The sequence below is a fragment of the Harpia harpyja genome, chromosome 1 (genome assembly GCF_026419915.1).
Source record: "Harpia harpyja isolate bHarHar1 chromosome 1, bHarHar1 primary haplotype, whole genome shotgun sequence".
NCBI lineage: Eukaryota > Metazoa > Chordata > Aves > Accipitriformes > Accipitridae > Harpia > Harpia harpyja.
The window spans coordinates 12,370,682-12,397,553 of NC_068940.1; the positions used below are offsets into that span (position 1 = coordinate 12,370,682).

General features: G+C 46.0%; 1 protein-coding gene across 5 annotated transcripts in view; it reads left to right on the plus strand.

The window, feature by feature from the left end:
- Positions 1-877: 877 nt before the first annotated feature.
- Positions 878-26,872, plus strand: part of F13A1 (coagulation factor XIII A chain) — a 64,816-nt gene continuing 38,821 nt past the window's right edge. The window contains exons 1-4 of one of the 5 annotated variants that reach the window (XM_052778400.1): positions 878-1,074; positions 5,168-5,340; positions 11,148-11,336; positions 22,664-22,915. In XM_052778400.1, the coding sequence (XP_052634360.1) occupies positions 5,193-5,340; positions 11,148-11,336; positions 22,664-22,915 (589 nt within the window). In that variant the 5' untranslated portion in view covers positions 878-1,074; positions 5,168-5,192. Of the gene's footprint in view, positions 1,075-4,021; positions 4,265-4,766; positions 5,052-5,167; positions 5,341-6,867; positions 7,042-11,147; positions 11,337-22,663; positions 22,916-26,872 lie in introns of those variants that run through there. The other 4 variants (XM_052778312.1, XM_052778645.1, XM_052778487.1 and 1 more) reach the window with 4 other exon arrangements.

Consider the following 26,872-nt stretch of genomic DNA (forward strand, 5'->3'; position numbering starts at 1 on the left):
TTTACATAATTGGTAGTGGCAGCCACATATTCTAAGAGAAAAAAGTGTATTGAACTGTATACTGTATATCACTGATACTGATTTGCAGCAGTATCTTCCATAAAAGTAAAGGATAATTTAGCACTTGAAGGCCAGGCCTCAAAACCAAAATAAAATCCTTTTCTTTTTCTGTGCCTAAGCTAGGATTCATCTCACCTCACTATAGGCATTGGCAGTGTAGACACATATGGTAGGACCCCTCACCCCAAGCTCCCTTTGCAGTCAATATAGGGAACAGGCACTTTTAGGCCATGATTCATCTGACCTATTTACATGTCTGCTGTAGGAGGAGATGAATCACTGCCTAGACTAGATCTGTGCGGAGGATAAAGGGAGCCTAAGATGGCCAGCTCAGATGTAGATGCTTATGCAGATCTACAGTTTGAATTTAGACTTGCAGTTTGAAACAACAATTTTTCAGAGAAGAGTTAAATTTCCTAAGCCACATTTTCCCATCAGACTGTGTACACGAATGTGTATATATATACACACACGTTTTTTTTCTTCCTGCAACAGAAACATTTGCAACAATATCTTTTGAAAACTGGCCCTATATCCCCTTCTCCAAATGTTCCACTATCTCAAGAGCTGCCATTTTATCTCTCTCTGCCTCTGCCCCTCTTTCACACAAACACAGACATGTGTACACGTGCCATGTTTCAGAGCTGGGCCTTCTGAATTTTCAGCATTAACTCAAAATATACTCCTCTGTGTGTGGTAGCCAGAGGTGTTACACGCAGACAGATACATTAACTGCTTTTGTTTTTTAAAAAACCCAAAGCAAAATGTGCAAACAAAACCACCAAATGAACATTTCTGAAATTTGCTTCTGTTTAAAAAGAACATTTTTTATTCATATTTTCTGCTAGAATCTGCTCTACTCTGCCTGCAGCCTTGGTGAGGCAGGGCATCGTAGGAAGAGGAACATCAGTTTCTGGGAGACAAGTACTGATGCAGAGGAAGGGGGAAGACAGACTTGATCATCTAAGAAAGGGTGCAAGTTCCCGAGTGAAGCTCTGAGAAGACAAGAGAGAGGTAACGTTGTGTTATTATGTATAAAAGATCAGAGTTGAGAGAGTCTGGTTTATGGGGAGTGACAATGATCTCCTCACAGGTACACTTGTGCACATGCTGTAGTAATCATGTCCCAGTGTATCTGAACACCCACCTAGACTGAAAACGGCATGAGGGTAATATTTTAACAAAAGAAGAAAGGAAGTCACCCTGTTCCAGAGCTTGACAATGCTCAGCTGCTGCCAAGGAGTGCTTGGTGTAGCTACAGTAGTGGTAGGGAAAATATCTCTCCCATCCAGCCGTTGGCACACAGCACAGCAACCCATTTATGTGAGCACCTGGTTGATCAGTTTGCTTGTGACAGATCTTGGCACACCCTCTCCTCTGGCTGTAAAGCTTTACTGACTCTTGTGTTTTGCGGGATTTTTTTTCCCCACAAACTTATCTGGCATGGGAGGACTTGGAACAGAGTGACATTGGCTCTGACGACAACAGGAAACTGCATTTTGGATAACTCTTTACGGTGCAAGCTTTGCAGCCATTTAAGGGGTTTTCTGTGGGGAGCGGGAGGAAGGGCTGTCCATCATCCAAAGTCTATTGCAGTGGGAAGGGTGCCCGTGGCTGCAAAGGTCTTTGGCAAAGGCCACGAGCATCTGAAGGCTGCCTCTGAGAAATGGGCATGGGCTCATGGTTCCCCACAGGGTGCAGTGCAGAAGCGGCTTCAGGAAGAGAGAGTGCTCTTTGACCAGTCATCCCAGTGCATCATTCATTAAACATAAGGCCCTACAGGAAAACCAGGGCTTCGTGTTCTCTGTGCCCCCTCCCGCATCAGCCCTGACGTCAGTAGTTTCGAACCATGGAAGTTAAATTAAGGCCAGCGCAGTCTAATAGGCAAGGGAGAGCAAATGCTAAGAAGTCAAGGTAATGAGAAAATACCTGCCATCTGGAGCTGTCATAAGCACAAATTTACATTACTCTCCACAAAATAAATAAATCACAGCCTGCGGAACATGACTCTCCCTGGATGCAAAGCCCCCCTCCTGCCGCTACCGCCAAAAATTTTGGCCTCCCCCTTTTCCGCGTGATCGTTGGCTTCTGCTGAAAGCCCTGGAGAGATGTGCATGGGCACGGGGAGACATCTGCAACCGCTGGCTGTTTAAGCGCAACGGCTGTAGTGGGATCTGTTCGGCTGCATCCGCTCGCTCCCTTCCTCGCTCTGACAAAGTTTTCCTCCCGGCTCTGACAGCACCGCAGCCACTTGGGGAAGCACATGACTTCCTCGGGAGATGGCGTTTCTTATTTGTGTTGCCGGCCTCCAGCAGGCATGGCACTGAGGCAATATTTATATCAGTTTTTGTAACGTTGTTGCAGCAGCTGCAATTTTGGGAACTGAAGTGCTGGCTGGAAGTGGAGACAGAGGCACAAAGCACACCATGCCATGTAGAAATCAGAGTGGAAGGTGAAGGAAAAAAAAAAAGCAAGCAAGAAAATCGGCAACCGGCCTCCTTCCCTGGAAAGCTCATTGTGTTCCTGGGTGCCAGAGGTGCTGCTTGCCCTCCAGATGGTTATTGCAGGGCCCATCTGTGTGAAAGTGAGTCAATGGAAATTGCAGCTCAGGATGCTAGTGATGGGACCAGATCTGTCCCCGCAGGGTGCTTGTGCTCCTGGGGGAGCAGGGCAGGGGAAGGGGAGTCCCCTGGCTAGGTAGCTTTCTATGCTACATGCCTAACAGCCAGCTGGGGGAGGCAGGAGAGAGCTCAAGCCCTTTGGCTATGAGACAGCGTAGTGCAAAGCTGGGGTGCGGATAGCGAGGCTGCCTCCAAAACGGCTGCAGCCTGGTGCGGTACCTCGGCAATCAGCCCTAGCAGGCTTGTTAGCCTGGCTACAACGCCATGCTGGTGCAGCCACGCTGCTCCCAGGTCCCCAGCTGGCATCTCTGCCCCGTGCCGTGCAGGTGTCCTGGCTCATGTGGAGCTAAATCACTGTGGCTGGGAAATCCCCAGGGAGCTAGGGTGGGAGTCCTGTCTTCCAGATGATTCACTTGCTGCTTTCTGTTATAGGAATGTGACCTGATTCTCTCTTCTTCTGCCTTCTGGCTTGATTTCAGTGGTGTTAAGCCAGCAGAGGTTTGAGGCTTCACTGATGCTATGGGCCTGGAAGTCATAGCTGGCTGAGTGGAGTCCTCTTCACTGTGTCTCCTCGCTCCTTTATCCACCCTGCCACTGAGGCAAATAAGTGGTGTCAGAGGGGCTCTCGACTGTCCATGCATGCTCTTAGTAGGTGACTTGTACCTCTGCTGCCAAACAGCAGCAGCTGGCAGGACAGCGGGCCTGAATTCTTCCCTGTACACTGCTTTTTCTCCATGTAACTCCACTGGTCTGTGGAGTTATGCCTGACAGAGGAGGTGTCACACGGTCTCCAGTTATCTTGGAGCTTGGTGGAACTGAACAAAGTTGACGTGGAGCTAAAATGCTTCCACCAGGTACTGCCCCAGACCCTGGTTGTTAGGTGATGCACATTTTATCATGAGCAAGAGCTGAAGGTCATTTGCCCCAAACATAGCTGTTTGGTGCAAAATACCTTCACTTTCCTGAACTGCATAGAAAAATGTCCTCTCCACTGGGCAACCAACGAGCTCTCCATGTCCACATGCCCCACAGTCCTCTGAAAGGACTGCCGTGAGGCAACTAGGCAGGGGAACCTGGTCTCTGCGTCTGCCTGGGAGTACTCTGAAAACCAGCACCTGAAGTTGCATTGCGGGCATCCTGAGGTAGAGACACCATTAAAGACTGGCAACATAGTGAGCATGGGTTCTGGGGCTGTGTCCCTCAGAAAATCCCCTCCATTCTCCTGCTACATATGCCCTTGTGCTATGAGCAGTTCTAGTCCGTCTCACTAAGAACTGAAACTTAAGTGCCCAAGATGTTTCCTTAGCCCAAGCACTCTGAAATGCTCCTGGTGAGCAGAGCTGGGGTAAGATAGGCAGGGAGAGGGAGGGAGTAAGCAAAGACGTGCCAGCAGTGGTGGCAGATCCTCAGAGGTGGTGCGGGGAGGGCTTGGCAACCCTTTCAGCACTGTCCTATTGCAACAGGAGGGAGGAGGATATACAGACGTTACTTAAAAGCCCCCAACTTTTTCCAGGCTTCCATTGCTCTTCAGAAATTCTGCAAGAGAGAAGAAAAAAAAAAAAAAAAGACTATCTGAAAAGAAGGTATCCTTGCTAACTAAAAAACTTCCTTTAAGAGCTTACTGCTATTAAATAATTGCTACATTTTGAATTGCTGTTTTCAGGAGCTTTGGGAAGAAGTCGTGTTCTCAGCCACTAATATTTTCTTAGAAGGATGGCATGGCTTTTTCATTGCTACATGCTTACACTGAAATAGATGTGAAAGCAGTTTTGACTAGCTCAAAGAGAAGTCTCTGATCAGCCTACATCTGAGACTTCCCTTAAGGTCATTAGTGGGAGAGAAATAAGTGGATAAGTGCTTTTTTCTGTTCTTTTTTTTCCCTTCCCCCTGCCTCTTTTTTTTTCTCTCTTTCTCAGAAGTGGATTGTCTGGGTGCAGGAGTTAGCCCTTTAAATATTGGGTGTTTGCATGCATAGGGACAAAAATACAATTCTCTAGTAATCATCCACAGACTGGTGTAGGCTGTAGTATTTGGGATGATTGCAGTATAACTTAGAATGTCATTTTTATTAGGGGGAGGTAGTGTGTGATGCACTTTCTGGAAATATAATTTGCTATTTTGGATTCAATAATGCTGTTTTGGAGGGTGGGAGAGTGAATGATTTTCCAGTTCTTTTACCTGAAACTCCCTAATGTTTTTAATGCCCTGCTTCTCCTAGGCAAATACTCCTGTGTTAGGCTTCCCTCTCCTTCTCCCGCCCCCCTTCTTCTCTTATTCATATGTTTTGACAAACACAAAATGCCTTCCAATCCTTAGAGAGCTGTACTCCATCATTAGACTGATGTTTTCTGCCTCTCAGTTTTTATTTATGTGAGTCTAAAAATGTGTAGCTCACTGGCACCCCACACTGTTTTTGGTTTCTCCCATCTTACATGTGCCATGCTGGCTCATGTTTGCTTTTTCCTTGCACTCTTTCTTTCTTTCAGGTTATTACAACATTTTTAATACAGGATGTCTGAAACAATGAGCACCAACGAGAAGAAGAACCCTCCTCTGAATGGGAGAAGAGCCCTCCCATCAAACAACTCTAATGATGAAGAAAATGAGGTCCCTGAGATGGAGGCTTTTGGATTGATACCTAGAGGATTTAATCCAAAAGGTACAGTGTACAATTAAGCCATGAGTCTATTTTTACATCTTCCATACTCACCTCTGCCCAGGTCTGTGAATTAAAACCAAATCACTTTTTTCCTTACATGCTTTGATCTTAGATAGCTTTTATTGCTGCTCAGGAAAAAACTTGCTAAAAACACCCATGTGCATGGAAATGCTACTGCAGGTTATGGGTAGGGAAAGTGAAGAGTGGAGAAGCTGAGTGACCAGTTTTCCGCTTGAACTGTGGGAGTGGTTAAAAAAAGGCAAGAATGGGTTTTCCCAGTTTGATCACCATCACAGAGTCACTTTAGGACCTGATGGCTTCAGGCATGGCTGTGGCAGCACTGGGGTGAAGGGGGCCCGGGGGACCCTCCCCTCTTAATAGCCCTTCTGGTTTGTATGGCCTTAAACTGACTGTGAAACTACTGCAAAATGCTGGCTGGCAGGGAAAACTTTTGCTAGATGTTCAGCTCATTCATAAAAATGAATGCAAAACTAAAAGGAATCCCCATATTTTTAGTTATTCTCCTGTGAAACATGTTTCAATCATTTGGCTGGGCAGACAAAACAATATCATGGTAGGAGATGGGGAAATCAAACCACATCCTCAGTGCCAACTCTTTGGAGTGAATCTGAAAAAAATTAGGTAGGATTTGGTTTAAAAGAAATCAGGATTGGTTCCTGAATGAGTCACCAACCAAATGACGTTAATTTTTTGGCCTATTTGAAATGAACAGCAGAACTTGTTGAACGTGGCAACTCAGGGTAGCCAGATGTAATAATACTTAATGCTTGTATGGGACTTTTCATCCAGGGTTGAAAGAGTGCTTAATAAATGTGTACAAGCATTAATTACTGCATTTTACACACCAGGAAACAGGCAAAGAGATTTTATGCGACAAGTTCAAATTTTTATTGCAAAGCATTATTTCTGTAATCCTAATCATGTGCCTTAACAACACGTCCCCCCATTTTAATACACACACATATCTTTAAAAAGCATTTCTTTTAAGAAATGCCTGAGCAAACCAACTGGCACGTTAAGATTGTAGAAACTTTGCGTGAACCTTTTCAAACAACCCTGTAGCTCTGGGGCAAGTATATGTGTTTAAACTGTCAAATGTAACGCAGTACATGTCCTGACTAGACATTGTTTCAAACCCAATATGCTCACAGAAGCTGGAGATGTGTAAGAGTGTGGGATACCTTAGAAGGAATGCAGCCTGTAGCTAAAGCCCACCAGTACCAGGAGAAAGATTCCTACTGCTTTTTGATGTGCTTCACATCAGGCTCTGAATGAAGTACGGTGCTGGTGGGCGGGAGCCTCTTGCTTTTCAGAAATGCAATGGAAACTTAGGAATGTCAGGTCAAGTGAGTTGAGGCAGGAACCCAACATGTGCTCAAGGAGATACTGCTAGTGAGAAAAACAACCCTTGTCCAAAGCAAGAGTTTTTGTGGCCATAGGATATACCTGGGACTGGTATGGCTGAAAAATAAATTTGTGCGTAACAGCAAAACTCTTTTTGTACAGCTGGATCAGCTCTGCTGTGCAGTTCAGCTCTGCAATGCTTGTAGCAACAACATGCAAGGGCTAACCTGAAGGGAGAGGACTGCAGCAGCATTCCTGTTTCAGTGCACATCAGCTGTGATCTAAGCCTGTGATGCCACCTGATATAAGTGTGGTCCCTGGACACGCTGTTTTGGGGTAGGATGCTTAAGTCACCTGTCAGACCATGTTAAAGGTTTATAGCCCAATGGAGCTCAGACTGGGGGCTGAGCCTGCCCAGAGCCCTCACAGTGTTGTTCTTGGGGGATAAAGTGAGCGTCTGCAGGCAGAGCAGGAGCGGCACAGTACGACAGGGCTCTAGCACCGCGAGCACATCCTTGCAGATGACTGCTTGTGCCACCTCCTTCTCCTGCACGCCTCTACGCTTCTGGGTTGTCCAAATTTTCTGTAGTGGTTCCCACGTTTCATTGCCATAACACACGGAAAAAAGCATGCCAATGCTTTTATCCCTGCTGTTACAACTGAGGTGTTTTCTAGCCTTTGGGGTGGGATTGGACACCTGCTATAAACATCTAAACTTCAGTGTCTTCACCTGTGTCAGATCATAGTCAACACAGAGCCATCCATGAGTGGAGGTGAGGGCACAGGCTGTCCAGAGAGGCAGTGGGTGTCCCTTTCAGGGTGATCTGTACCCTTCTCAGCTCCACTGGCTGCAGCAACCAGCCACCAACTGGCTGTAATAAGAGGTTACATACCAGGCTCACATCATTTAGGTGCCTAAATTTAACTGAATCCTGCCCTTGATCTGTGCAGTGTAGGTGTCTACAGCTGAGCTAGTCACCCTCGTTTCCCTTGACAGCCAACAGAGAGAAACAGGCATTTTTAGGGTGTGACTCATTTGACCTATTTTAGCTACTACTCTAGGATGAGGTAAAACCCTGTGCTTGACTAGCTCTCTGCTGACACCCACTTCTACTCCGCTGAATCACAGCCGGAGCGAGCGGCCGAGGCTGCCAGGGATGGCTGCTGCCTCCCCAGCCCGGTCAGTGGGCTGCCTGCTGCGGGACCCCCGCTTGCTTGCGGGAGGGATGCTCAGTGAGGAGGACACGCAGCCCCCCCGAGTGCTTCTTCAGCAAGAAGCCTGTGTCTCCGTGAACACGGCTGTGCCGTGTCCTCCCCCTGGCTCTTCCTAGCCAGCTCATCTCACCGCAACGTGTTACGAGTGGGCCTGGCGCTTACAGCCGCTCGGTGGGAGGACACAGCCCTGCGGGCCCACGGTCTGCAAGCTCCCCACGCACCCTCCTTTGCAAAGTTCGGCGACTCGCCAGGGAATCGTGCTTCCCCTGGGCACCTCCTTTGGAAACTCACGCTATTTGCTTTGTAATCCAGAGCCCTTTCTCTCTGGTCCTCCAAGAAAACCTAATGTTTGAAGGCTATTCTTGTTATTCGAAAAACAGCTCAAGCTTGTGCTCATTTATTTCCATGCAAGCTTAACATTGCAAAAGCTTTAAGAAAGCATCGGACTGCTGCCTCTCAAGCAGCGAACCTGCTTGCACTAAACAGCAGACCAGGCTATGGGCAAATGTCAAATGGACCTGACTTCAAAGGACGCCTCGATGGCCACCTGTGCCTCATGAGCAGATGAGCAGTGATGTGCGCATCGCCTGGAGCCCTCCTTTTGATCCCACCCTGGTGATGGTGTTAGCACATCCCATTATCCTGCTCATGTTTTGTCCTCCATAATTACCATTACTGTAATTAACATAGGCTCTGGTCACAGGTTATATTCATCTGGCAAGCTCAACGTACATTTTAACACTGAGACTGAAAGCGAAATGTGTTTTCTGCAGATGTGTATGGCTGTGTTTTGACGGGAGCCATGTAAAGTCCTGAGATAAAATAAAGCAAATGCTGAACTGACGGCCCAGGGTGGCTTAGCTTTACAGTTCCTTGAAGGGGCTAACGTGCAAAGGAAGGGCAGGGTCACTCACTGTTGCCTTTTATTTCAGAACACAAGATGAAAACACAGCAAACCCTCAACTCCATTTTTAAGCCTCCTTGGAAGGAGAGAGAAGCTGAGCCAAACTTACTGATAACATCACCCCTCACAGAGCCCCAAGATATGTGGCTTTTACATGCAGTGCTTTCAGCCTGGGAGGGGTTGGGAGAGATGATGGGAGAGACTCTCCTCTGCCCCCACTTTACCCCCTTTCCAGGAAATTCCTGCCTCATGTAATTCGGTTGTGAGCTTTGTCGGCATTATTGTGAGTGGGCATTGGTAAGTTTTGCAGGGAGGGAGGCAAAGACATGCCCCACTTCACAGAGGGGCAATGAGAATGATTTCTGAGCAAAACGCGTTTAAAGTTTCACACAAAAACCATCTCTGTAACTTTAGCCAGTGCTAAAGCCAGTGGGGATCTACAGAAGTTACTCCAGAAGCCTGGCAAATTGAGCAGAGAATAACAATAACGTTGCCATGGGACTTTAAGCCTGCCTCAGGATTGAACAGGGTATTCCAGCCTTTCCACAGATTAGGGTTAGCAGGAGGCAAATGGGTTTGGGTTCAGTTGTCCAGGGCTTTTCCATGAAAGGATCCTTATCTTGCTGTGTCCTCGGGCAGTTTCCTTTCCTTCTGTTGCCTGAAGGGCAGGGCTAGGCAGCTCATGATGACAATGCAGGAGCGGGACCTGCTCCTGCTGCCTTTATTTCCCCCTCTCCCATTAGCTGTCACCCAGAGCCCAGGCTGGGTGGCTTGGCTGGGGCAGGAGAAGGACCATGCTGGTGTCCAGGGGAGTTGCTGCCTGCAGGGCTCTGCTGATGTCTTGAACACATCCCTGCAGAGGGGCATGGCTAACACACAGGCTGCTGTAAGCCTGGGGGCTACACACCCAAGAGGGAGCTGCTCTGCTGCTTGTCCAGAGCTGGCCACTATGCAGCGTATCCTTGCCTTCAAGGAAAAGCGGTGTGCAAAGCTGTTGTCTGAGCTGTTGTCTGTGAAATGGGTTGCGTTCAGCCCTCAGTGACTTGAATACCCGACTCAGTCACTGAGCACATCATTCCTGCTCACAGTGTTCTCAGCAGCAGGCCAAATTAGCCACCACCACGAGTACACACAGCTCTACCAGCTGCTGTAAATGTGCACGTCTTTTTGCCAGACATGAGTTTGGCTCTGTCACTGTCAGTATAAAATGCAGAAATTAGCTAGTTTCTAACTGTCAGCACCTGGAAAGACAAGCTGAGAGCTGCAAATCAAGCTTTACTCTTCTGTCTCTCTCCTGGTGGTGAGGACCAGCAATGGTCCTCCTGGCAGAGGTTTCGTGATTACCTGCCCAAGCATGCAGGCAAAAGAACAATGTCCAGTTCATTTTCATGTGGTTGCTCGTTGTGTGAGAAGACTCCTGTTGTGAAGATTCCCGGTATCGTACAGTCATGTAGCTCGTGGTGACTGCAAGTGCCTTTGGCTATCCCAGTGCCACCCCACATCGATCATTAGCTGAGCAAACTAACTTCCAGCAGTGGTAGGCTATAACGCTTTAGACGGCCCTAATTTGAAGGGAGCGAAGCTTTGCCCATGCATGTTATAGATACCTACTGCTGTTTGCCTATAACTCTATGCTGTAATTATATACTGTAATGTTATATTTAGTTTTCATAAGACGACACTAATAGCAGTGGAGGTGTACTGAGAAGCTGAGTCTAGACACATACAGTTTACCAAAACCTTATTTAATACAGACAATCCAAGCTCTCAGCTGAATGCAAGATCATTAAATGCCTCTCAGGCTCTTCAGCACTCAATAGTAGTAGCGCTTTGCAAACATTAATGTAATTAAGCATCACAAAACCCCTGTGAATTTGCATTTTACAAATGGAGGGCTGCAAGAAGGGAGATATGAAGCCACAGCTGTCAAAGGCCCACCGATTGCACTGGTAAACTTGTGACAGCGAGGCCCAGAGTTGCAGAAAGCTGGTGCCAAAGGAAAGGTGGAGCCCAACTCTCCTTGGGGACATTCAGCTTTCCACCCATAGCAACCTACTCTTTCTGCAATTGCTTTCACCATACACTAGAAGCCTTACAGCCTCTGTGAAAATGGCAGGTGGACAGAGAAGTGTCAGTCCATAAGTCCGTGCTCAGCTGGGAGGATGTAAGCCCCAAACAGATCCAGCATGCTCCATTGCATGGTGTTCCTCAATGAGGCAATGCTGGGGAAGGGGAGGACAGGGCCTCTAATGATGTTGAGATCAATACTGACATTCCAACATACTGACTTCTTACTTCTGTGTTCATTTATGTGTCCCTGCAGATTACCTGCATGTTGTGGACATTCATATGTTCAAGGAGCCCCACGAGATCAACAAGCAACAGCACCACACTGATAAGTACTACAGCCCCAAGCTGATAGTGCGTCGGGGACAGCCTTTCCAAATCCAGATTGACTTCAACCGACCCTACAAGCCAGAGACAGACAAATTCTGGCTGGAGTATTTGATAGGTAAGTGCCTGGCAAAGGCTGTGTCGTATCAGCAAAGTAAGGCTGAAGAGTCTCTCGTAAACAGGAGCACAGCAGTACTTAATGGCTGGGTTTTTTCCTGTTATGATTGATAAACCATAAAAACAGTCTTAACCATAGGCAAGGAAGTGCTTCTCTAAACAGGGTCAGAATTGCTTGTGAGAGAAGGAGCAGTATTTGGGCTTTCTGTTTAGCAAGAGGTTGTACTGTATTGAGCTTTCAGAGTTATTTCTGGTTAATGCTGTATGGCAATGCTGAAAGGTAGGTGGAACAGGAAATATCTTTTATTAGTGTTTAGGAGATGCAGCGAGGAGGGGTCTGTTTTTTGAAGTGGGAGAGATGACTATGTATGAACTGGGATAAAAAAATGTTGAGTACGCAAGGGGGGAAAATTACGCAGGGTGGGAGAACAGGAGGCCCTGCAACTTTGCAGCCTGCATTTACAGCCAACTTGGTAACAAGGGAGAAGGTTCAGAGATTATAGCTTTGGACCAGAGACTTGCTCAGGGCCACATCAGAGGCTTTCTTGATTTACTGCAAAAAGAGCAAGAAAGCATTTTTCCTCTCACTCAGAGACCTTCATCAGAGACCCAGCTCCTAATGCGCCTGTTGACTTATTGAAGGTACAGGACCAGAGAAGGGCATGGCTTCGCTAGAGAAGGGGAAAAGCAAGCAACCGAGCAGGGCTTCCTGCTGTGTGCCAAAGATGGCCCCAATGAATGCTGCTCCCTACATCACAGCTCTGGGAAAGCCCCAGCTTCATCTAGAGTGATCTGGGAGTTTCTGTGTTAAGACGTCAATGTTCCTCTTATAAACTGTTTAAAGTAGGTTTGAATTGATGTTTTAATTTACTTTTCTGAGAGATGCAGTTCAGAAATTTGTAACATTGATTTTTTTCCACCATTGAGTTATGATGATGTGGCCATTTATTAGATTTGTTGCCTTTTAAAGCTAGATGGGCGTTTATCTCTTAAACATATGTGCAATGAAAAGGTTACTGTCTGCACGTTTTTTTTCATGGGTCTCTTCTTTCTAATTTAAATTAGGGTTGGGAGGCATGTTATGACAGTCCAGTGAATGATTGGCTGAACAGCCACAAGTGCCTTTAAAAATTTAATATGCATAAATATCATTAGTTCTTTGGGGATTTAATTAAATTCAGGACTGTTCCCTTAATCTTTATACATTTAAAACAAACAGCTGTAGCAAGAAGAAGTGGAAAATGGAACATTTGTTTTTTATTGCATCGTGTGCAGTTTGCATTTGTTTTAATCAGATATTCTATATTGGAAGAAGAAATTTAACACTTCTTTTGACGTTGCACAGTCCACTTAAGAGAACATACTCACTTATTTTCCTGTTGGTCCTTCCTAACCCATCTGTCCACGGTTTGTACCTTGAATCCCTAAGCATGGATAAAAATCCCCTCATCCTCAGCCATGGTAGGAATGGGATTAAACACAGCCTGAGCCAGGGGAGACTTTGCAAAAACTCAGCTCTGAATTACTTTGGAGTCAGCTCTGAGTCTGTGGTTGACTTCACCTTCCCATTCTTCACTGTTACTGTCCTTTCTGTGAAATGGGAATGGTAATGCTGATGTCCCATGTGTGGTGGCTGGCAATCAGCTGAAGGAAAGTGCTGCATATACAGGATAATATAAAATGCTATTGCCCTCCCCTGCTTTTTAAGTGTCTGCTTCTGTGAGCACCACTGCCCTCTTGCTACAAGGAATTTAGCTCACAGAGATTGAACTGGGAGAAGAGATGTTCAAGCTCCTCTTCTAGGAACTGGTTAATATTCAGTGCTCCACAAATCTTTCTCTTTATGCACATGTGGTGAAAACACAGTACGTTTGTTCTCAGAGGCTAGCAACAGAAAGCAAAACAAAAACAGTCCACAAAGGAGAAGGAAATTATTCAGAGATGATCTGCTTGGTTCTTGTTAATTCTCCTTCTCATGGCAAGTCCAGTGTTTAATGCCCTGAAGAGGAGAAAGAGATTTCTTGTACTTAGGAAAGGGCACTGAGTGCTCAAGGTTTCAGTGCTGTGCTCTCAAACTTTTTTGTCACAGGGAGACATGGCAATTTTCATCCATTTTTTTTCTGTTTGTCTGCCTGAAGAGCGGGCATTCACCTCTCGTAATGTCAGCTGCCTGAAAACCAGAGCCCAGTCCAAAAGCTGTTGCCTAGACTGCCTCTGTGCTCAGAGGAGGAAGGCAGGCAGCTCCAGGTGGCAGTTCAGCCCTGCTGCCTTAAAATGGGATGAACTCCTTTCTGGAGTTTTTGTCTTCCTCCGTTGACTCTCCCCCATAGACCAGGCTCTGACTTTAAGATCACCGAAGTCAGGGGAGGCGAGTCCTACCCCTACCCTTCGGTACTGTCAGGCAGAAGCTACACCGAGGGTCTGGCTCAGACAACAGCCGTGCAGCAGAGGCAGCTTGAGCTCAGGGAAGCTTTTTGCACTGAAACAAGGACGCTTCCTAGGCAAGTGCTGAGTTTGAGAGATTAAAGTGATGGACACACAGAAATATTTGCAGGTTGTTGCAGAATGACCTTTCCGAGGAGCCCTCTGTGTGCCCGAGCAGTAGATTTCAAACAGTGCAGCAAAACTGTAAAATACCCTAGGTTGGAGGGACCTCTGGAGGTCTCCTGTCCAAGCCCTCGCTCAAAGCAGGTCCAGCTTGCTCCCGCTGCTCAGGGCCTTGCCCTAGAGACAGGTTTTGAGTATCTCCAAGGGTCGGGAGGTTACCCCAAGCAATGTGAACCAGGCTATCCAGAGCTGTAGAATCTTTTGGGTGTTTCAAGGTGCTATTCTCATAAGGTACAAAGATACTTTTGGTAGGGACGGCTGGCCTTGGATCCCAGGGAATTCAACTGGAGCTGGGAAAACTCAACGTCTCTTTTTGCAGGGCTCTGCCTACAGTGAGGGCTGTTTATACAACAGCACCGTATAAAGCTATTCAGAAATGATTAGTTCCTAGCACTGGAAATTTCCCAGCATTTATGTTAATCCATCACAGAATTTTTATCCATTAAAGACTAATTTTGCTCCTGAAAAATGTGACAATGGTAATGACTTGATCCTGTGTATGTGAAGAACTATTCTATTTCCTTTATTCCCTAAAATTTAGTTTTACTTTTCTTTTTTGCTCCTATTTTTGCTTCTTTTGCATCATTAAAAAGATGATTAATGAAGCAAGTAAAGCAAGTAGAAACTGCTTAATCCTTCTAATTGATAATGAATCAAGGATACCTGGGACAAATGCTTCTTGCGTCATGTCAAACTAGGTCTGAAACACTCACAGAACAATACTTAGTAACAATCTTTTTTAAACTACAGTCCATTTAAAGACCATTCACAGAGTCTAGAATGGGCTAAATTGTATAAACAAATATAGATATACATGTAAATATATAAATATTTCACCCTAATCTTTTGAAAGTCATTTTTACTGAAATTCTTCTGCGATGGTTCCTTATGACTAAAGTCCTTTTTGCTTTAGCAGACTGTTTCCTGTATAGTCACCATCGGTGAAACTAGCTGAAGTGCTAACATGTGAATTATTATAATTCAGTTTTGCACATAATGCTTCAGTAAATTAGGACCATACTTGTCTGCCAAAGTATGGAAAACAATGAATGTGCCAAAAAATCCACATGGAAAAATATCCACTTATAAAGAGTAATGGGATGTTATTCCAGTTCTTGTGCTGGACTGCAGCCCTGCCTCCGTACCTGTGGTTTGGGAGCTGCTCCATCACCACATATTTCCTTCCTCTCAGCCCACTTCCTGGCTTTAATGAGAGGAAAGGTGAGCATCACCCCTTGGGAAATACTCATTTTATTAGCCTGGGGTTGAGATGAAAGAGCCACAAGAGAAGTGTAGATGCTGTGCTTACATCCAGTTTCCCACAGCGGGAACAATTTCAGTTTGCTTGGAGCCCCAGGGAGCCCAGAGGAGCCAGTGACTCCTTCACCCATCCATCTTGATCTCTCCTGACTACTGCCTTCGTGGTGATGGGGATACTTCGTGTTGCTCTTGGCTTTCCACAGTGTCTTGGGCTCAGCCTGGCTGAGCACGGCTCCCACACCTGTGGCAGCCAGTTTGGCATGAGTGCTGCAAAGTTTCCACAGTCACTGCTGCACTGGCAGTGATTCCTCTGAAAAGCAAATGTATGATTAGATGGGCTTATACGGCATTCAATCTTGCTTTTAGTAGTAGTTTCCTGTACATGGCTGTAAATCCTAGAGTGGTTGATGAGTTTATATAGTGCATCCTTACTCTAATGATATATTTCCCCACATCCTCATAAATTGTTGTCTATTTGTATTTTTCTTAAATGGCTTCATAAATCCATATATATTGGTCTAGCCCTAAATATAATTATGAACATTTTATTCATTGGCAGACTTCTGGAATGATCATAAATCCCAGTCCTCCAGGCTACTATCACCTTTCCACATGTGTGCACGCGTGGACACCCACTCACCCGCCCATATGCACTCCTCAGGCTTCTATAAATCATTGGCTTTTGGCCTGAGATGAGAGCAGAGACTTACTGCTCCTTTTTCTACAGTCTTCCCAGGCCTGCTCCAGAGGAATAGTTATAAACACATGAAAGCAGCTAAGAACATAAAGATGTTAGAGCTGATCCCATAGGGCTTATTCAGGTGACACCAAATTCCCACTTATAGTCAGAGTACAACTAAACAACCAGGGGTCCGATTCAGCACACCCATGCCAGAATCAGTGGTGCTCTTCATGCTGTCCTACAGTGTCCACAGCCTTTTCCTAATTTCACAGCAGTGTTGGGACATGGGTTATTCCGGGAGGGTTAAGGTTTTGTTCCTTTTTTCAGGCAGTAAATCTGTCTTAGTTGGAAGTATTGCTACCCCTGCTGTCATTTGTCCTCAGCAGCTCTGGGGCAGGGCAGGTGGTAGCTAATGGAGTGGCTGGGACATGAGGTGTCCCCTGGCACCTCGGATGGGATGTTGAGCTGAGTTCTGCCTCTGGGAAAAAGTTGCTTGTTGGAAAAAGTTGGATCTCGAGTTTTTTAGGAGCCTTCTTGACATTATACAAAGGTAACTAACTCTGGTGCTGGGGGCAAACAATTTTGGTGTTGGTTCATAACCCAACATTGAGAGTTTATTAAATCACTATATGCTTGTTTAATAAAAAACTACAAAAATTGAGCAAAGATACACCTGATGGACTAAACATGAAGTCCCATTCTGGGGGAGAAAGAATAATTTATTAGCAGTGGAACACATTTCCCAGAGACTGACTCCAGACAAAGAGACCTGTTTGCCAGCTCTTAGCAAACAACAAAGCTCTCCACTTTCTGAACAAAGACACTGGGGTATTTTTTTCCTCCCCTCTGGAATTCCCAGCCAGGCCCCAGAGGAGCAGAGAGGAGGGAGTCCCTCAAGGTACTCCATGAATGCAGTATTTCATGCAAAGGAATCTTTATCTTTATTATGCTCTCCTTTTGCACAGCTGCAGCAGCATCAAGTGGCACATAAAATCTAGCTGTATTTTTTAATGGTTTTAATAGCTAAGGTGGGTGACTCTGATGTGTGTTTTACAACTGTAAAGTACTAGAAACATTCACTCCTGGGAAAGAGTGGTCAGATGTTAAGGATTCCTATCTAGAGCCATGAGTAACAATTATCTCAAGATATTTCAGTTTCCTACATTACCAAGTTTGTATGCAGCACTTGTGAAGGCAATGGAATTTGAGGGTGGGAGGGACCCAGATGTGATATTAAAGCAGTGGTTTAAGGATGCTACTGTTTTTTACAAAAATTTGTTTCTCCTTCTTGCTTGTTTTGATTGTTTGGGATTTTATTAGAGCATCTCTTCTCTTTCTTTTTCTTTGTTTTACTTTTTCTTCTTTTTTTCTGTTTTTTTTCTCTTCTCTTTCTCCCTTCCTTCTCTTCCTCCTCCTCCTCCTTCTTTTGTCCTCCTTTTCTCCTCCTCCTTCTCTTCTTCCTCTTCTTATTTCTCCTCTTTCTCTTCTTCCTTCTCTTCCTTTCTCTCCTTTCTCTCCTTTTTCCTTTCCTGACATTTGTTGTAGTTATTCACAGTGATTAGTAAGGCATGGTCCCAGTATGCTAACACCCATCCCCAGGCTGCTTGCTACAGTAAGGCTTACCTCTGCTACGCAGCTACTGTACTTGGGGCTTCCAGCTCAAATTTGTTTATCAACCTGTCACAATTATTATACTTCCAGGGCTGGTATTGAAATAGATTCTTTACCCTTTGTACGAAAGAGTGTATCTAGGTAAAACAAATGAACCTAACAACAAAATTGTTAACCTTCCTGTGTGTAATGTATATCCCAAAGGGAGACAGATTCCTTAACTCCTTTAAAAAACAATCTTCTAAGGAGGGTTCCAAAAAGACTATTGACAAATAGCTTTGTTCACTTCCCTCTCTTCAGAAGTATCCTACTTCCATCAGGGAGGAAACATCCTCTGAAGCTCACTATACTTCTAATCTCTGTGCTACCAAATTTTCCCTCCTCCCTGCCGAAAGTAAAACATCTACTCACTTGTGTAGGGCCTATCCAAGAGCACCCATCAGTCCCTCCGCTGGCTGTGCTACCAGCACGGTGCTAACTCAGCAGCGGCATTTAAGAGCTGTGTAATGCACGCACATGTACAGCAATGTGTATGTCCATTGGCGATCAAGGGAAAAACTAAACTAGATGGAGACAGGGACTTCTAGGGACTGGCCAGGGGAGGAGGAGGAGAAGGAGTATCATCTGAGGAAGCCCTGGTCCCTGTTAGTCACTTGTAAGGAACAGCAGCAGAATTGGATAACCGGAGGAGGAGCGCTCGTGTTTTGCCAGCTGAACTTGCTGCACCTATCTCTCGCTCTCCCTCTGTTGCTGTAAATCCCTCTCTGGTGTGGCAGTTTTACCCAGAATTAAATATAGCTTGCCTCTGTGCCTGATGGGCCTGGAGCTGACATGCTAAGGAGCTAAAGCATATGTTAAAAATAACTCACTTTGAATGCATGTGTGCGTGGCCACAGTTCTGTGGTTTAGACGGCCCATTCTTTTGCTGCTGCGTAAATAGACTTTGGCAAGCTTTAACAAACACTGCACTCTGCTTTTTGCCCCTGTAAAGTGTGTGTGTGTGGCAGGGGGCATCCCATACATACCCACATCCACACACGCTTCAGTGCATTTTGCCATGTAGACCTTCACTCATGTTTATTTACTTTCAAAGCCTTGTGATACAGCACTAAGAGAGACCTGAGCTCCTTTTATAGGGACAACAGCTATTTTGCTCCTCTTTTCCTGCGTGCCTGGAAACCCCAGGAGATGTAGAGCTCAGCTGAACTGTAACTGAAGTGAGCAGGAGCTTTAGGAGCCGAGCTTGGATAGCTACAGAAACCAAGGTGGGATGAGAAAAGATAAGAAAGAAGTATCAAAGGGTTGCAGGCCAGTCCGGTGTGCAGCAGGGGAAATAGGTATGTTTGTGCCATTAAACCTTCTGTACAAGGGAGGTTTCTGTAAAAATAATGTCTTCTGGCAGTTTCATAGCTCAGTACCTAGTATTGAAATGCAGAGAATTAGAGGCCCATGAAAGAGGGTCACTGTGAATTCTCTCCCGTCCTCTCCTACCTTGAAGGCAGGATAGTCAGTAGCCCTCGTTCAGTGTCTGATATTTTCTAACCTGCCAAAGGAGCCTGTAAAAAATTCACCCTGTGCCTGGTGGTAACAGTGCAGTGACCGCCAGGATTTCTGAGTTCTCAGGGTGGATTTTCCCATTTCCGTGTGCTGTTAGAGCACACAGGGACATCCCAACAGCATGATGTCATGCAATGACTTTGTCTTTCATGGAGCAATTGGCTGTGAAATGTCCTCGTGTGAGGGCCAGGGCCTCTTACACCCAAAGCAGACGTGAGCATTGGGGAGTGAGGCAACCACAAAGAACTGGCTGTGGAGCGTGGTTCAGGCTGCCAACTCCTGGAGCAAATCAGAGCAGGAGAGATCCTGAGCCAGCTGATGCTGCTGGCAGAAGCACCCTCCTGTCAGCATAAAAAGAGCTTATCTTATCTTCTCTACATGGCTCCTGGTCCTGACGTGCACCCAAACACCGTCCTGCCTCTCTGTGGGTTGGGTTAGCACCAGAGACCCTGCAGAGAGTGCTCTGCCAGGCATTCACAGGCTTTTGGTAATGAGTCTTTGGGTAACATTGAATCTTCTTCCTTAGAGACTCTAACCCAGAGAATGAAATCACCACTGCATGTTATCCCTTCTGAGAAAGGGCTGACATTACAGATATCCCAGCTATGAGCCCAAATGGGCCCTACTTTTTCCATTGCAGCTAGAAATATGTGCTCAAGATGTAGATAAAAGTCAAATGGCCAAGCCATCCTGAGAGGACTTCCCTACAGTGTTGATAAACATTGTACTGAACCTACATAAGGATTATTTTGCCAGCAACCTTAACATGTAATGCCAAAGTTACTCAGCTTTATAGCGCTCTAGTATCAAGACAACAGATGTGCGTATATGAGACTAGTGTGGCTGGTGCTGTCAGGTGTCTAGATGTGCAATTACAATTCAGCTCCACAAGCTCCTGTCAGAAGTAACAATTCCCTTGCTCTTCCATTTGCATTTCGGTTTTTGTTTCAGAAGATTAGGGAACCTGTCCTCTCTTCAAATAAAACACTGGAAATTGCTCACTATGCTCTTGAGGGCTCTGCCCATCTTCCCAGGCTTCCTCGTGGTTTCAGGCTTTATGCAACCATTAGCGAGCACTGAACCCTACTCGCTGTCAGAAGCAAACAATGTTCTCTTGTGTTTATTGTTTATAACATCTGCAAATTATCCTGACTTCTAGGATATTCCTTCCCTGGCATCTCTGAGATCCCCAGAGCACCTTCTCCTCATGGGTGAGCAAGATAATGCAGTGACCTCTCTCTCGTACAGCGTGGGAGCAGCTGTGTGGGGCATGCAAGGGCTCTGGGCTGAAAGGACCTTGTATACTCCTCAGCAGCAGCTATGGGTTCTCCCTTGTCAAGCGACAGGCACATTAGGGTGTCTTGTGGCTTTGCATGCAAAAGGGACCCCTGTTTGGAAGGGTAAATGGAATTTTGTGTGTTAGGGCTTCAGAAAAGTGAGAATACCAGAGGGTTGGTACTTTGCCGAACCTGCTATGAGGTGGCAGTGATGGGGTTTCCATAAGGATGTCTTGCAAAGGCCTCATAGCCTCTTTGAGATCCTATCTGGTTCCTACAGGCAGGTTTACTGGGGAGTGGTTCTGCAGCCTCCCCATGTGCATGTGGTGTGCATGGACACGGTGGTGCCAAGTTCCTGCCAGAGCACAGCTCCTTCTGTCCCCGACAGGCTCCTACACTGATGTGCACCTTCCAGTGAAGATAACAATGTCAGTTCCTAACCACATTAAAATAGTAATTTCTCCCTCCTCCCACTTTTCTGAAGGAGGCAAGGGAGGTATTTTTAAAAGTAGCACTTGTTAATGGTTTTCAGGGATGTCAGTTCAATTACTTGGTTTGCTCTGCTGCTTTGTTTGCATGGACTGCTTTTTTAAAAAAACAATTATGTCAAAACTAGAGGTAAAATATCAGCAGTAGAGGCAAGCTGGGTCATACCCAGTTGCACAACAAAGAACAAGAATATGTTCAGCTCTCAGATCGCAATTGTTAGCAGGCGCAAGACTCTCATCCCTGTTACCTCTATAGGCTTTTCTCTCTAGACTGGCTTTCCTTTGATGGCTTATATTTGAAGTGTCCAGTGCTTTATCTTCTAGTGTTTTCTATTGATTTTGCTCTCTTATTCTAGTCCTATTTTCTTCTGTAGGTCTTTCCCTTCTGTTGCATCCCTCACTGATCTGAATGGATTTCATGGGTTACAGCAACCCTGGCCGACAAAGTGGGCCATTTATGTGTGCTGAACATCTGCAAAATGGAAATTCATGTGCACCAAATAATCTCTTGGATGAAGCACAATAGCTCCATATTTCTTAGAAACACGGATGTCGTGGCAGCTCACAAGCTTCAGATTCAAAGCTGGAGTTGTCCTTTCCCAAAATGTAGCAGTGTTCAGATCTGGGATTATCTCTACATCAGCTGTATAAAAATAAGCAAGCAGGAAAATCAACGCCCCTGTGAGTTTAATTTTGTTCTTAAACAGTAGGAATGAAAAATATAGAAGTCTGTCTGTCTGTCTGCCATCGTTGCTTTTCATTACCCTATTTTTGAAAGAGAGAGTCTGACTTTCAGCCTAAAATATAAAACAAAGAATAGATTTGAGAATGAGATAAGGAACTCAGCCTTCTCACAAGTGTCTTTTCTGTCTATACTGCTGGTTGGCTTCCAGATACAGTTTGGCTCTACATCAGGCTCAAAGGGTGGATCCTCACATATAACTTTGAATCCTGGCAGTGTACATGTTTACATGTAGCCTATCTGTCTAGATGCTTTTTACAGTTGGCAGAGTAAAACAGGCTTCTCTGGGGTATGATTTGTCTTACTATGAGGTAGACTATTACGTGCGATACTTTGGAGGTGTGTCACACTTTGGAGGTGTGTCATACTTTGGGACCCATTGCTTGCAGAGAAAGTTTGGTTATCCAGCCCAGATATGCTCATCTATACTTTGGATATCCTCCCGCTCTGTCCATGAGGAGTGGATGCTTGGGAAGAACTGAGCGTAGGTATCTGCGGGTGGAGTGACTTGTATTTCCTCCGTCTGTGTGAGCTTGCATGAAAGAGTGCTTGGTCTCTGCTTGTCAGCACAGTAGTGCAGTGAGAAGAACAAGGTTCTGCTCTGCTAAAGAGCCCCAAAGCCCATGTCTGTGCCCCAGTGGGCACTTGCGTGCTAGCGACGAGGGTGGTGGGTGCATCTGAACTGCGGAAGGGGCTCTTACCTAAACTTAACAACAACGTAGTTGTCACCAAGGCAAGGAGCAAACTGGAGTGCAGCTTGCTGCGCTAGGATAAACAGTGGTGAGTGAGGAAAGCCTGGGACAGCCGCTGCTCATGCTGCCCGGGCTACACTCCTGGCAGTGCCCAAGCCAGCAAGACTGAAGCTTTCCGGAGTGAGACAGGTTGGGGTGTCTGCACAGGCTGCCTGCTGGAAGGTGTTGCATGTATTCGTGTGGCTGTACTGCCAAGCGACCAGGCACTGTGTGGAGCAATGAGGGAGGGAGGTGGTTTCCGCCCACTAAAAACTTGCCACCTCTGTTGAAAATAAGACAAAGGAATAGAGGACTGCCAGGAAATGAAGAAACGGTCAAAACAAGGTGAACCTCTTCATCTCTCTCTCTCCAGGTCGCTACCCACAGCAAAACAAAGGCACCTACATCCCTATCCTAGTAGGTGATGTGCTGAAACCTGGCGAGTGGGGAGCCAAGATTATCCACAAGGAGAACAACTCCATTCGCTTGTCCATCATGTCCTCTGCCACCTGCATCGTTGGGAAGTTTCGCCTGTACGTTGCTGTCTGGACTCCCTTTGGTATCCTCCGGACACACAGAAACTCTGAGACTGACACTTATATCCTGTTCAATCCCTGGTGCCAGCGTAAGTACCTTCTCAGAGTCAAAGGTTCACATTTTCTCCTGGTGGGCTCATCGGGTTTTGGGAGGGGGTGGGCCAGGAAGGGGAGCTTGGTAGCAAGGAGGTTGGAGGCAGGCCAGTTTGGATGTGGAAATTGCATAGTAACTCTGCCAAGAGGCAAGTCTTTCAGGCTGGGGAATAGCCCTGCATGAGTGGGACTCCATGCTGCAGACCTGTGCCTGTGCTGTAGCTGCAGTCTGCAGTTTTATGAGACCAAGCCTGTGTTTACCAGCTCAGGCAGCATGATAATGCTCCATGTCTAGTAGTAAATATACTCCGAGGCTTTGCTTCGACTTCAGTGGGCATTAGTGTGAGCCTCCTGCCTGCGTGTATGTGCCTTAAACTGACAAGTCAATACAGGCATGGTTTTTTCCAGGATTTGGTGTGCGACAGGATATGGCAGCATCCCATACTCTGTTGAGTTACATTGCTGATTGCCACATTTAGGATTGAACATCTGCAGCCGAAAGCCTGCAGGAATTCAATGGGAGTTGCTGCTCCTGCACAGGTTGGATGGCATCAGCCGCTGTGGCATCACTGGTGGTGCCTTCCCGCCGCTACACAGTATTTGCCCTTATAACTACCCCTTTAGTGGTGACTAATCACCAGCCACCCTGTCCTCTGTGAGGAACAGAACATTTTGCAAATAAGTCTTTTTTTATAATCCAGTGGGTTGAAGAACAATTTTTTTTTTTAAATCTCCCTGGATCCTGGGTAAAATCAGCGCTTATGCTGGCAGAATTGTATTTTACCTAATGGACTCCATGTGTGGCTTTAAGGAGAGCGCAAGAAGAACCAGAGATGTTTGTCTCAGCCTATTGACAGGCTATAGCACTGTGTCTGAGCTTCTGACACTTGTAAGGCTCCAAGTCATACATATTGCTGTATATTTAGGTCACCAGTTAACTTTAATATTCTCCCACTACCCTCCTTCATCTTTCAATTTTTTTACCAGAGTATTTGCATCAAATAAACCCATACGAAAGAAGGGCCATCCTATCGAGTGACGAGTAAGTTTAGTGTTATTAATAGAGTCCATTATTCAGCTGCACTACTGTCAGTACATCGAATGATTTGTGCTGAATTCATTACTTGCCCCTGGTCCAAGGGAATATAAGCAATGATTAGCTTATGCATTATTTAGGAAGATATATGTTAATGCTGAGTAAAGCAGAGTTAGTTAAGCGGGAACAGGAGGGAAGGGCAGGGCCCAAGGCCCCACAACACAGTGAGATACTTCTGAAAGCAGTATAGAGGTAGGTACATTAGAGCAGCACGCTAAGAGTTTAGTCTGGGAGAAGAGGGAGAGTGTGTAACAGAAAGAGAAGAATCATTGCCAAAGATATGACCCACTGGTGAGCAGACAAAACTGCTCAAGGTTTGTGAAGGCATCATCGGCCTGTCACAGCGCCAGCTAGGGAGGTGCGATTCTCCACCCCAAGGTAGAGCATCCCTTGGCTTTAGTCCTGGGTATCATAACAGCCAGTTTGTTAGCCAGCACGGTGACTGTAGTGGCTCAGCACCTCCTTGGAAAGGGATAAACCCCAAAGAAAAAGCTTCTTAAATTGCTTCAGGTTGCCTCATGACTAGCACACAACTAGCTAGGGCTGCATGCAGCCCTAATGTGGAGAAAAAATGCAATGTGGGGGCTTGACTACCCCACTGTGGTATGACTGGGAGCACACAGGCTGATTCAAGGTGCTGGTCAGGGAGTGGGAAGGGGAAAATCAATCCCTTCTTCACACCTCCTTCTGCACCAGCCCAGGGTGCTGACTGATCCATCTCTGTTCATGACATACGGGTGCTGCGCTCTCCTGTGCCCTGCCTCCCTCACACCTGAGCTGAATGGGACCAAAAGCCAGCAAGATTAAAACCACAGCATGGAAGCAAACCTGCAGGGAGCAAGACATGCAGCAGTTGCCTCCAACAGCAGCCATCAGCAAGGCCGATGGAAAAGCTCTGCTTCAGGAAAGCAAAAGAGAGTCTCTGGGCAGCAGGGATGTGCTGCGTGCCCCCAGTCCCAGGGGAGGCACCTTGGGGTCGCCCCTGGAGGAACACATTTCTGTCTCCAGCTTACATGTTCAGGTGTGTCTCAATGACTTCAGGTCCTGTCCCTTGCTGACTATTGTAGTTTTCATTTTCTGCATGCTTCATTTGGATTTGGATTTATTCTCATTTCTTGCCCCTACTTTTACTCCTAGGTAGTTTGGGCTAATTGGCTCCTGTATCTGCCTTTTCGCCCTTTCCTTGTGTTAGAAAACCAGGGACTGTTTCTGCACGCTTTATGCCCTGGCTGGAAAAGATTGTTCAGTGGAATGACAAAAGGGTATAAAAACTGAGGCAGTTAAAGTGCAGAGAAAACAATAGTTTGAAAATCTCCTAGACTTGTTTGCTGGGTTAATAGCTAAGCAGAAAAGTCTGAGTGAAAAGCCTCATTAAAAAGAGAGAAGGCTGATGCTGGGAATGAATGGGGGTTGTTATAGCAGGGAGCAGAGTATGGGTTCTGTCAGTGTCTAGCGCAGATTTCCGACTCATCATTTTGGAGAAACATCAATGTGTCAGTATCAGCTTTTCTTTAAGACAGAGGCATTTGTGCCCTTTCTTATTACTCCTTTTTTCACTGTAGTTCAGTTTTGACATATCTTCCCAGCCAAGTATGCAGGTTTTTTTCTGCTGTTTCAGAACAAGTTTGAATACTTTACCAGCCAAGCTACAGAGTACTTTGCTTCCAAAATCATCAGATGCTTTTATGTGTTTTAGTCCCCTTAGCTACCTTTAAGGCTGATCACCAAGAATACTTTAGATGCAGGGCCTGATCCTGCAAAATGACGTACACCAGTCCCAAACATCTGGGAATCCAGCAAGATAGTGGATTGAGGTTTCAGATACTCAGGTGAAATTTGCATTACTTAATAAGCAAGGTAAAGCCTGTGAGGAGAGGCAACATCCTTTCTTCTGCCAGCTGACATAGTTGGGAAAAACAGATGTGCTTTTGGGCATGCAGAGCCCTCTTCAGTTCTGAAACAGAAGATACAAATGGCAAGTAGTTAAGGATAACTTCTTGGAATTTAACTTAACTCTTAGCAGTATCAGACTACATGAAAGCAGAGAAGGGCTCCTTTGATCTGGATATTGTGAGCTCTTTCTGAGGAGGTGCTGAGTCCCAGCAACTTTCTGCTGGGGAACATTCAGTGCTTAGCAGGAAAAGACCTTGCATTGACTTGTGTGGCTCTGTCACAGGTGGAGATGCACAGTGTATCTGAGTGAGCTACAGACTCTGTGGGCCGAGGTGTGCGTTTCATTCACCCAAGCCTCCTGCAAAGTGCATTATATTTAAGCAATTGAATATATTGCAACTTTACTGAGTCAGTTGCACATTTCTTCTGCTTAAATGTCCTAATATGGTTTGAGGATTAGTAACATGTAGTTGACTTCGGACTCCTCTCACATGTTCCTAGTCATCCAAATTTGGCCCAGTAATATTCTCTTGCATTTATAGCTAAATCTTAAATTTGATCTATTGTATCGCAGATTCCACGTGCGTAAAATTCACACAGAGCTTCATCCTTTTGCTGCATTAATGTAGGCAAGTTCTAGTAGTTGCAAGGCAGCATGGTGATCTTGGTCCTGGATGGAGTGGGTTTTGTAGATAACTGTATTTAGCTCTTGCAGCTCTGTGTTTGCCACAATGCTGTCCTCTACCCAGCTAGAGCCCTGGGAATTTTGTGGTTCCAGCGTTCCTGGATTCCCACAGGAGCGCATTGAAGGGAGGCTGGGTGCTCAGGGCAAGCCTGCTGCTTCCACCTCCACCCATCTGCTGGTGCTGCTGTGCTCAGCGGTCACCGTCTGCATGAAGAAATAGCATTTCCAACTCCAGGCAGTTGCTGTGCTGGGGATGGGGTCCCCCCATACTGGGTAGGG